Genomic DNA, 12520 nt, shown 5'->3' with positions numbered 1-12520 from the left:
TCCAGGAACTTGGTTCTCTACTGCTACATGTGAAGAAAGAAAAGTATTTCCCCCCATAAACTCTAGAGAGTTGGAAAATGTTAAAGCAATGAAGCTTGAGGTTACCTATTTTAATAATATATGCCCAGATTTCAGTACAAACTTTCTGCACATTTTAAATAAGCTTTTTAGTTTTAGCTTATTTTACGTAGTTACATATTGAATCTTTACATGCTTTTATGTCATGGTAGCGTAGCTAAACAAATAGGACTACCAGTATAAAGTAAGAAGCAACTTGGAAGTTTTCTTTTCAGTGAAGAAATTCAGATTGAATTGTTTCCCCTTTTTGTCTGTGCCATATTATTTGCAGACATCATATTAGAAATTGCTTGGTTATAAGGCTTTTGGATTTTGGGTATATGAACAAGAAGGAAATAGCAAGTGTTTTCTCTTTCCTTGTAGACTGTGAGGACTTTCTCTTTGAAGGGGATGACAACCAAGCTTTTTGGTCAAGAGACTCCAGAGCAGAGAGAAGCCAGAATAAAGGTGCTAGAAGAACAAATAAGGGAAGGAGAAGAGCAGCTGAAGTCTAAAAATCTGGAAGGCAGGTAAAAATGCTGAGAGGTTTAGCAAAGTTGGATTTACACACCATCTGGTGGATTGTTTTGATAATGATCTCTTGCTTCATTGGCATCCCTGGATACATCCTGTTAGAAAATCCAGTGACTGCAATCCTTAGAAATCTTGAAGAACCAAAATTGTGTTAGCAAAATAGTTGTTTCCATTCAATGATGACATTATCTCCTTATGCTTCATGATGTCTCTCCTTTGCACATTCTCTCTGCCCTGTTTTTTTTTTCCCTTTTGAACAAAGTCCAATCATTTTTTAGGGTCAACTCAGGAAATCTATAATCCTTTCAAGCTACCATAGTGCTTAGTTCATTGGGTAGCGGGTTCTTTGTGACTGTATCCCTAGCTGAATTCTGAGCTCTTCAAAGTCAGTGATCGTGTCTTTTGCATCTTTTCTTGACCTAAAACTATATTGGCATCAGCAAATAATTATAGAAATTTAATACTCAAAGATCTGGTATCACTGGCTTATTTTTCTTGTTGTTTTCAACTGATGGTAATTAAACCAAGAGAGTATCATTAGAATTTGAGGCTGTTTTGTTAAATTTTAAAAACATCGGCATCCATTAAGTCAAAGTAAATGTTTACAAATTGAGGTAAAAAGATAATTGCGTCTCAGAATTATTATTATTATTTTTTTTTTTTAAGGTTTTTATTGTGGATTGAGTGAAAGTTTACACAGCAGATCATCTGTTTTACATTCAACAAATCATACACCTTGTTTCATTACAATGATTGTAATTCTCTACATGTACCATCAGTTTCTCTGTATTCACTTTAACTTTTTTTTAAAAAAAAAAAAAACAAAAACACTCAGCTTGTCAGAATTTTTAAAATGTTGTTGTCGTTAGGTGCCATCAAGTTGGTTCCTCCTCACAGTGACCCTATGCACAACAGAATGAAGCACTGCCTGGGCCTGTATCAGCCTCACAATTGTTGTTAGACTTCAGCCCATTGCTGCCTCCACTGCGCCAATCCATCTCACTCACCTACATTTTACCAAACATAACATTCTCCAGAGACTGGTTCCTTCTGATAATATGTCCAAAGTATGGGAAACTAAATCTAACCATCCTGGCTTCTGAAACTCTGTTGTTGTTAAGTGCTGTCGAGTTGGTTCCGACTCAAACCCTGTAGAGGTTTTTGAGGAACAGCTGGTGAGCTTGAAGTGCTAACCTTGCAGTTCAAACTGACCTTGTGGTCCAATGCCACACCAGGACTCCTCTAAAACCCTAGTTGCCATTAAAACAAGTACATGATAAATAAATGTGATTCATAATTCATCTTGTCAACAAGATAGATGTTTTCCTATGACCCCAGGAAAGGACTTCTTGTGGCATATATTGAGCGTGTGAGCTGTTTCAAGAAGCTGTCTACATCTGTTTTATAGGAATAAATTAAATACAGAATCCTTGTGGCATAACATAAATTATGAATTTGTAGAAGACTGTATTACTGTCTGTCTGGGGTTTTTTACCTACTATAATTTTTAGGAAGAGAAAAAGAGAACTGTCGTATATAAGCAATAGCTTTTCTTTGTATAAAGACAATAACAACCAACTCAAATGAGAAGTGGTTCTTTGAATTTATAATAGTTTATTTAAGTAAGAATAATAAGTATACCTTTTATTTCAGAGAGTTTGTGAAAAATGCTTGGGCTGATATTGAACGCTTCAAAGAACAAAAGAACCATGATCTGAAGGAAGCCCTCATCAGCTATGCAGTCATGCAGATCAGCATGTGCAAAAAGGTAGGCTGGTGATACTGAACTTTATCCATCGTTTCTTCCCATAGATGCAGTCATTTTTATTTCAATGTATTCCTTCATGTGTATAGTCATCTTTTATGTTGTTGTGTTGAAATGAGCCCCGATGTCGCACAAAAGACATCGGTGAGACTAAATGGCCTTGGCAAGGCAAAATTTACTTCTGCAGAAGGGTGCATGTGCGTAGTATACAGAACAAGCTAGCGAGTATGCCAGGTAGGCAGTCCATTTGGGTTTTATCCTTGACGCAAGTCTTAAGGCTGTGTCTCACCCTATTGGCTAGGGCTTTAACCACACAGCCTCAAATTTCTAGGGTGTGCATTCTAGTCCATACTCACTTCAGGAGTAGCAAAAAGGTCATTCAGTTCATACTCACTTTGTTGTTGTTAAGTACCATGGAGTCGGTTCCAACTCATAGTGACCCTGCACAGGGTTTCTGAGGCTGCAAATCTTTACAGGAGCAGAATGCCTCATCTTTCTCCCGCGGAACAGCTGGTAGTTTCGAACTGTCGACCTTGAGGTTAAGCAGCCCAATTAGCAAAAAGTAAAAGAAAGGTCACCCGAATACAATAAGCAGGATTACAGTAATTTTGAAGAAAAGACACTCATTCCCACATTGTGAAATGCTGTCGAGTTGGTTCCAACCCATAGTGACCCTGTGTAGGGTTTCCGAGGAGTGACTGGTGAGTTTGAACCTTGTGGTTCAAACCTACCTTGCAGTCCAGCTGCATTAATGCACAGTTACACACCAGGATTCCTTTATGTTGTTAGACAAGAGTATTTGCAAGGAAGAAGTCATTGGTCTTACTAAATACTATCATGGGATTTCCAGCATCATTTCTATCACCAAGGCCATATTTTCCAACTACTGATCCTGCCTCTTTGTTTCCAACTTTTGAGTTCCAATCACCAGTAATTATCAATCCATCTTGTTTGTGTGTTTGATCAATTTCAGGCTGAAGAAGTTGGTAAAATTTTTCAATTTCATCATCACTATTTAGAGGTTGGTGTATAAATTTTAATAATAATGGTATTAACTGGTCTTCCTTGTGGGCAGAAATACAGTACTGTGATAGGATATATATTTTTCTGTGACAAACAGCATTGTACTTCAAGATAGATACTGAAATGCTCATTTGGATGATGAATGTGATGCCGTTCCTCTTCAATTTTTTATTCCTGACATAGTAAAACATATGATTATCTGATTCAGAATGGCCAGTATCAGTCCATGTCATCCTTCATGCATTCCATCTCAGTTTTGACAACTTCCAATTTTCCTATATTCCAACTTGGTACATCCTACATTCCAATTATTAATGGATGTTTGCAGCTGTTTCTTCATATTTTGAGTTGTGCACCATCCATAAATGAAGGTCCTGAGAGTTTTACTCCGTTCATGTCATCAAGGTCAGTCATACTTTGAGTGCCTTCCAGCCTCACGGGCTTATCTTCTGGCCCTGTATCTGATGAAATCCTTGCTGTTCCTCAGGTTTTCAGTGGCTAACCATTCAGAAACAGTCACCTCGCCTTCTTTTTAGTCAGTGTTTGCCTGCAAGCTCTGGTGAAGCCTGTTCATCATGAGTGATCCTGATGATATTTAAAATACCAGTGACATAGTTTCCAGTATTACCAGGACACAACAGCCACCAGTGATCAATCTGACAGATGAGTGGTGGGTGATATTCATGGCCTGGGCAGAAAAACAGCATAATTAATCGTCAAGGGGTTGCTTTGGTTGGGAATTAGTGTAATCATATTTTTAGGGAAATATGGTTATGATAGAGTTTGTGCTATGGTAAATCCTTCATGTTGCTAATACACATAATGAATAATGTGAAAATTGAAACTTCTTTTTGCCAAAATAAATGATTTCACAGTGGTGGAAATCTTTCTAAAATGCTGTTTTCATAGGAAGACATGAAATTTCTTTTTTATATCCCAACATTTGAACATTCGTTTAGCATTTCACAATTTTTCAAGTCATGTAACACTCATTCTCAGTAATGTATTTCAGAATTCCTTTGCTCATAAAGACCTCCTTGGGGGAAATCACATTTACATAAACACATGTGCACTCTTTATGCCTTCATTTTTTCCAGAATTTTATTTTCTGCGTAAGCCATCACTTGCCTAAACCTTTTTTTTAACTTGTGTTGTTGGAGTCATGGTGTGGTGCTGTGGGTTAATGTGTTGGACTTCAAAGTCTGTTTGAACCACAAGGTTGGTTCAGGCTCACCAGCTGTTCCTCAGAAACCCTATACAGGGTCGCTCTGGATCGAAACTGACTTGACGGCACTGAACAACAAAAGCAATGTAAGTACTAGCAGTAGAGAACAAAGAAATTTTGAGGTATAAACTACAGATTTAGTCACTAGCTAAGTTAGCTTCTCTTGGTAAATTTCCTATGTGTGCCTCAGCGAAATTCTAACTTAATTCACTGTGGACTTACGAGAAGTTGAAATCATGATCACCAGATACGCAAATATTGCAGTTTGGAGGTGTTTGTGTGCCTCTTGCCATCTCCTATCTAATCCCCCTCTTGCTTGCTGTTAGCATGCTTGACATTTAATCTCTGGTGGTCTAAGGGATTCAATAATAAAAGTCCACTGAGTTTTATTTTTCCGGTAAAAGACTCTTTAGTAAGCTTTGTGATCTCCCACACACTCCTTTTACAAAGTAAAACGCACCATCTTTTCTCCCCTCTGATTATGTGGGGTGACTGAGGGTGCTCGAAATTTAATCTCAGAGTCAGTGTGATGTATTTGGCACACTGTTGGACATCTTATGGGTTTAGTCATGCCCTAAGGTAATTACTATCACAAACAGGAGTTTATGCATGTAAGATTAACAAGTATATGTTCACCTTTTTCCCCAAGAACTGTACTATACAGTTTCAACATGTTTTATTTTCTTACCTAACTGTACTAGATTTTTATATTTTAAAACTTACAGTATTCTTTGCTTTAGAAACCTGAAATTAAGTACCAGGAGTCAAGATTACTACTAGTTTTTCTGTAGTAAATGTTTTATATATTTCTGTGTATTAACTTTCAGAGTATCTCAAGCTTTGTTTTAAAGGAGTCCTGGTGTGGCACTGTGGGTTAATGCGCCACACTGCAAAGCAGTTTGAACTGTAAGGTCGGTGGTTCATGCTTACTAGCTGCTTCTTGGAAACCCTATACAGGGTCGCTATGGGTCAGAATTGACTCGACGGCACTTAACAACATGCTAATGGCTACTGTAAGTTAGTAACTTCAGTGTTGTTGTTGTTGTTAAGTGCCATTGAGTCAGTTCCGACCCATAGCGACCCGGTGTAGGGTTTCCAAGGAGCAGCCAGTGAGCTTGAACCGCTAACCTTGCAGTTCAAATGGCTTTGCAGTCTGGCGCATTAACCCACAGCACCACACCAGGACTCCCCACAAGCATATTAGCATTTAAAAAGCAAATAGTATCTCTTAAGTGTTTTGTTGGGGTTCTTGGGAGATGTCAACTTTTTAAAAAATTTTATTTAAGGTTTTTATATTGAATTGAGTAAAAGTTTACAGGGCAGATCATCAGTTTTACATTCAATAAATCATACACCATGTTTCATTATAATGAGTATAATCCCCTCCATGTACCATCAGTTAATAGTGTTTCTCTCTATTCACGTTAGCTCTATTTTGTTGTTGTTGTTGTTAAACACTCAGGCATATAAAATAATTTACACCACCAAAGGGCACATTCTGAAAGTCTGCCTCCTGGCCACCAGGTCCCAAACCCTCTTTTCCTATGAATCTAGAATCCTCAGCCGCTCCCACTCTCCAAGTCCCCATCTCTGCCTCCATCTCTGGTGTCGCTGCTTCTCTGGATAGGGTCTGGCGTTCCATTTGTGTTCTCTCTAGGGGAGATTAACCACTCCCCTGTTTTTGTTACAAAACTTCTACCTTTACAATTGTAGCAGTCACAATTAGTCATGATAGCAATTATTCACTATTGAATCATAAGAATCTTATCCTCATCTCTTTACCAGACCCATCTAAACAAGATGAAAACTATTCAGAGGCAACTCTTTCTTTCCCCACACACTATTAAACCAAGCTCCCCCTTGAAACCTTGTAAGCCAGTCACTTTGCGCCTTTATGGCCCCATGTTAGGTAGCCAATGTCTAAGTTGCCCGTCTCTATCTACCCTGTGTACAGAGGGGGGGATAGCATTGATACTTGATGTGAAAACTGCTTCCCTCTCTGTTGGTATTTAGAGTTACTTCCTACATGAGTATAGGTCAGGTTCATCAAATTGTAGCAATTTACTCTAGTTTCCTGTATCAAAAACAAAATTTTTTTTTTTTAATCTTCCTCTAGTCAAGTTCTGATTATCAAGCCATTTAGGCTAGATCTGCAAGTTTGGGTGTTCTTGTGCATCTCCCCTCACTTCATATCAGCTGGATGCTTCACTGTCATCTCTAGCCCTCTGTGTCTATGTCCTTGTCCATGGGCTTAAGTGTCCTCAGGTCTCACCACACTTTGGACCAACCAGCCCTTCCTCTTTTCTCCCTGATCTCCAGGTCAACGGGATTCAATGGATTGTGGTTGAACTCGGCCCCTTTCTTCATTGCTGCCTTTCCCCCTCTTCCACTCACCAGTAGACCAGTGTGGTGGTCAGCAAGCTTACATGCCTGCTCTTGTGCTCCCTTTGAGTTTCAGTTGTAGAGGTGGGGTTTGTCCTTAAGGAACTTGATTGCTTACATTTATGGCTTTCCAGTGAACAGCTTGCTTATTCTAGTAGTAGCCAGTCATACTGACATTTTTGGTTTTTTTCCTGATGATGTTTCTTTGAAGATTTATCTTCTGTTGCCCTAGCTGTTCCAGACTGGTCTACTTGTCCTTTCTAGTGGGAATGTCCCACTTCAGAAGGTTCTGGATGGGCCTCAGTATTCCACCTAAGGCCCTATACTCTGAAAAGGCTTTGCAAGAGGCCTTTTTTACTGGGCAAGTTCTTAGAACCCCTTTTAGGTATTCTAGTCAGTTACAGGCTGAAGATGGGCTTACAAGTTTTCTGTAATTGTGTTTCCCAACATTCCTTTCTATTCTACTCAAGTGTGTATTTTACAATAGTAGGCAAGGGAAACCAATATTCATAAGACAGTCCAGCATCTTAGTATTATTTCCCCTCTTCAAGCTATGCATCGATCCTTGTATCACAGAGCCCTGTTGTTCCAAGGTTGAACATGCATCACTATTTACCTCTGTCCCACTTAGCCCATGCAAACCTGTCTCAATGTTCCTTTATCTACCTTGTTCTTCCACCCTTTCCCCCTTCTTATATTGCCCTCCCCAACACCCGAACTATGATGTGTCTCCCCTTACCCTGTGCTCTACCTTTGCCTTCCTCTGCCTCCCACTAAACCCCTTACCCCAACCCCACCGTTGTGGTTACCTTATATTCCATTAATATTTCCCTCCATTTAAGACAGTCTTATTTTCTCCTGTAATCTACCAGACTTTTCCCTGTTCCTGCTTGGTCCAGTATTCTGTGTTGTTGCTGATGGAGTTCCTCACTGCACTTCTACCTGATCTGCCATCTTGTTTGTTCTCCCATAGGTCAACATTTTTGATAGTAAATTGTTTAATATGTTGAGTCAAGCAGGTTTAGTTTCTACTGAGGTCTTAAAAATTCTGAGTTGATTTTTAGTTTACTTTGTGTCTGTGAATTTAAAAAAATAATTCTTATTATAAAAGTAGCACATATGTTCATTGCAAAAATTTCAAATAATTCAGAAGTACATTAAGGAAAAATTCCACTCCATCTTCCCAGAATCCCTTTTAGAAAACCTCAGTATTGTTAGAACTTTATGTGTATCCTTCAGACATTTTTTATATTACGCCCGTTTAGATATGAAAATACATACTTTTCTCTTTCCCCCATAAACAGGATTGCAATATGTATATTATTGTGTAGTGTTTATTTCTTCAGTTGATATATTGTGGACATCTTACCATGATAATGCAAAAGCTGTGTCTTATTCTAGCAACTGAATATTCTCCAGCTGTTGCTTATTAAGCGCTGTTGAGTCAGTTCCAATTTATAATAACCCTGTATAGGGTTTCTTAGGCGTGACTGTGGGTTTGAACCACTTTACTTTGTGGCTAATAGTCCAGTGCTTATCCATCTGTGCCACACCAATACATACTACTCTATCCAGACAATCTGAGACATTTTAAAGGGTTTTTCTTTTCTTTCTTTTTGTATTTTGACAGGAGAAAGAAAATGCAAAAGATTATTGAATTTTCTTTTGTTATTTGAGGCCTCAATAAATATTGATGCGCTTTGAAGTTTCCTTTTTCTACAAATTAGCATTCATTGGAGAATATGTATCTTGTTTATGGGGGAAATAAACTGTTTCTGCCACTTCCTTAGGTTTTACTGTTGCAATATGCATTTAAACATAGTAGGCCATCTATTTGGCATTTTGGAGTCCTTATGTGATACTATAAAGTGAGCAGTTCAAACCCACCAACAGCTCTTCAGAAACCTTATACAGGGTCTTTACAAGTCAGAACCAACTTGATGACACTTAATAACAGCAGCAAAACATGACTTTTTGCCAAGTAAACTGCCAGAGAGGGATTCAGTAATTGAGTACATAATTAATACAGGTTCACGATGGATCGGAACCCTCTTGACAGTATTTAACAACTACTTGAGAAACTTTAGTTATGAAATTAATGTTTTATTAATTCCTTTATATTTAAATAATTGGTAGTGGTGGTTATATACTGTGAAGTAGCTTCCTACTCATAGAGACCCTGCATAGGGTTTCCAAGGCTATAATATTTATGGAAACAGAAAGCCTCATCTTTCTCCCACAGAATGGCTAGTAGTTTTGAACTGCTGACCTTGAGGTTATCAGCCTGACTCACAACCACTTCACTACACTACTAGAGCTTCTTATATCTAAGTTATTAGACTTATAAATAAAATTATTTAGTTTTGTTTGTACTCTTACATAAAGAAGCTGCCGGAAAACATGCTTGGTTTACAAATAGAAATGAAATGAGTCTGTGCTGAGTAAATGAGTCTGTGATAATAAACCTGTAGACATACTTTTCCAGCGAGAACCATTTCTTCATTTTGAGGATTGGCTCATACAATGGTTGTCTGACTTTTTCAGGCATGTTAGATGTTAACCTGTAGTAGTCATTGCCAGGAATTGTGTCACGTTTGCTGGACTATGTTAATTATTCCAGAATGCAACAACTCTGCAATAATATGCAATAGCATGTCAGTAAGCCCAGCATTTGTGTTGTCAGAATCCTTCCAGAGTCATATTTTAAAGTTCCTTTTGTTTTTAGGGAATTCAAGTGTGGACCAATGCCAAGGAATGCTTTAGCAAGATGTAATCCTGTGAAATGAATTTCTCTTCAATCAAAGTACCCCAGAACAGAAGCACAAGTAAATAAAAGAAATTTGAATTGCCACCCAGTGTACACAAATATATACAATAAGTTGAGTACATTCAACTTTGTTCAACCCGATTGTAGTTGTGTTAATATAGCACAAAAAGGATGTATTTTAATGAAGATTAAACATTACAATTGAGGTTTTGGGGACTGGTGCTGAATCCAAAAAGTTCGTTTGATAATGTGCACGAACACATTCTATGTCAGGCTTCTGAATCAGTGACTGAATGTCAGGATGTTAGCTAATTTCTAGATGTTCATTTCAATGCCAACTGTCTCAGATCTGTAATACAGGGATTTTTTCCTTAAGATTGAATTCCTATCTTTACTTGGTAAACTTCACCAATCTGTTATAGGGGGGTATTTTTCTTGCCTTATAGTTGAGCCTTTTGGTTTGACAAAGCTCAGCAGACACTTAGTGTGAAATCTAAGATTTTCTTCCACATTCATTGATGCCCTCTGTAACCTTTGCATACACTAGAAAATGCCTTCAATTTGTGTTTTACCAGAATTTTGATACTGGTCAAAATTTTTATACTGCCAACAAAGAAGACTCAACTTCTCAGATATACAATGGAATACATTGTTAAGATCTAGACATCACTCTATATAAAGTTTTAATTGAGTGTATTACATACAAGAATTAAATTCTTCTCAAATAATCTTAACCTCAGTGATGAGCCTAAATGTACTCTGCTTGGCTCTCGACACATGGCATTTCAGGGTACGAGATGTAGCATTTCAGAGTATAAGTTCTGTGTATTAAGCAACATGTCTTAGTATCTTCATTATTAACATCCTTCTTTTCTATTGCTTGGCTGTGGTTTCTGTAAAGGTAAATTATATTGTTTGTGTGCGTGCGTGCGTGTGTGTTTTCGTGGTATATGTTTAAAAGTCAAGCATCCTTAATTTGCAAGCTTTGCAGAATCTTAAATGTATACTCATTGTTTCTAATTATGTTTTAAAAAAGTTTAGCATTTGACTTTTTTACATATTTAAAATGTTGCTGGAGTTTTGTGCTGTTTGCCAAACTTATACAATAAATAAAAGAAGTATTGTGCTGGTTTTAATATGATTTTTATGTCAGCAAGATGGTCCATAACAATGTTTGATGCCCTGTGAGAAATTCATACATGTCATATTTGTTTGTTTATATATTTTTTAAATGAAATCCAAGGATGTAAATGGCATTTTCTAGTACCCAATGTATTTTTAAAGGAGCCCTGTTGTTGCAGTACTTAAAGTGCTTGAGTTGGCAGTTCAGACCCACTAGCCACTCTGCAGAAGGACGATGTGGCCGTCTGCTTACGTAAAGATTTACGACCTTGAAAAACATGATTTAACTCTACTCTGTCCTGTTGGGTCTCTCTGAGATAAATTGACTTCATGGCAATAGCTTAGGTTTTTTTTTTTTTAAATCATAGGTTTTAAAGGTATCTAATTGTATACATTTGTCTTATACAGAAATGTTGATTTTTAAAAATAAGTGCTAAAATGAAATAAGAGTTTCCAGTTTTTTACTAAGGTTTTTAAAAAATGTAAACTGGGTGAAGGAAAAAGTCATCCATATGGGTACACATTATGTATCCTTTGAATTGTGTCATCTTATGACTAATTAAATAAAATATATTTTGGCATTCTAAAATCCAAAGCCTTCCCTCCCTGTATTAACTTCACACTAAATGTGAAATATACTGGATGTTTTCTTTCACCAGTTGACTTAATTTGAGAAAACCATTTTTATCCATGTTTTTAAATGATGAATTTTTAAAAAATAATATTGCTTCTAAAATAATATACTTGATTATATGTATATGTAACTAAACAGGCCTTGACATGGATAGATTTTGGAAATTGGACACCAAAAGATGTCACTAAGTAGGTTAAGTTGAAAATTTAAGAATATGCCTTTACTCTTTAAGTTTAAAAAAAAAAACACAGAAAAGTTTCATTTGAGAGTACACTCTCATTCCTTTAAAAAAAATCTTTAAAGGAATTTCATGATGGAAATCATTTTTGATTCTATCCAGAATGTGTTTATAGAAAATATAATCTATAGGCAATAACCCTTCTCAGTATTTAAACATCAGAAATAAAAATGAATTAAAGGATAAGTTGAATCTCTAAGGGTAATATAAAAAATGGCAGTAATATTATTAAGAAAAATGACTTATTAATGTAACTAATTAGAGAAAGATTTTATCTTGACAGTTTGCTAGTGATGCAGCTGGTATAACACATAGTTAAATAGGGTAGTCAAAGCATTAATATAACTGAAATCATAATTAAACCTTCATTTACATCCAGAAACTTGAGTGTGGTGAATGAGTCATTGGTAATGACAACACAGCATCCAAAACAGGAACTGAGAACTCTTCAAATTCAAGCATCCGTAGAACAAACAGAGACACCCAGCTACAAATAGAATGAAAAATCAAGAGTTTATATCAGGAATACTAAGCATTTTTTATTTTTATAATCTTTCTTTAGACTCACATGTATACTCGACTTTCTGGGTAATATTTACTGATTCTAAAGTAAAACAAGTTTACTTTAAAAACATACTAGAGATTTCTTCCACTGTTAAGTATAACCCAAAGAAATACTCATTAAGTTGTAAAAGGCCAGATTAGCAGAATTATACTTGCTCCCTAAATCGTGTTGTTGTTGTCATGTGCCATCAAATTGGTTCTGACTCATA

The 12520-nt window shown here is 36.8% G+C and overlaps 1 protein-coding gene across 1 annotated transcript in view; it reads left to right on the top strand.

Annotated features, from left to right (window-relative positions):
• Window positions 1–10882, top strand: part of SNX4 (sorting nexin 4) — a 114492-nt gene extending 103610 nt beyond the window's left edge. Inside the window, exons 12-14 of the mRNA XM_006869374.1 lie at window positions 442–587; window positions 2245–2359; window positions 9712–10882. Of these exons, the coding sequence (XP_006869436.1) occupies window positions 442–587; window positions 2245–2359; window positions 9712–9759 (309 nt within the window). The 3' untranslated portion in view covers window positions 9760–10882. The remainder of the gene's footprint in view (window positions 1–441; window positions 588–2244; window positions 2360–9711) is intronic.
• Window positions 10883–12520: the final 1638 nt, after the last annotated feature.

This window comes from Chrysochloris asiatica, unplaced genomic scaffold, assembly GCF_000296735.1.
Source record: "Chrysochloris asiatica unplaced genomic scaffold, ChrAsi1.0 scaffold00130, whole genome shotgun sequence".
NCBI lineage: Eukaryota > Metazoa > Chordata > Mammalia > Afrosoricida > Chrysochloridae > Chrysochloris > Chrysochloris asiatica.
The sequence above is the reverse complement of the archived record's forward strand: the minus strand, read 5'-3'. Positions and strand labels throughout refer to the sequence as shown.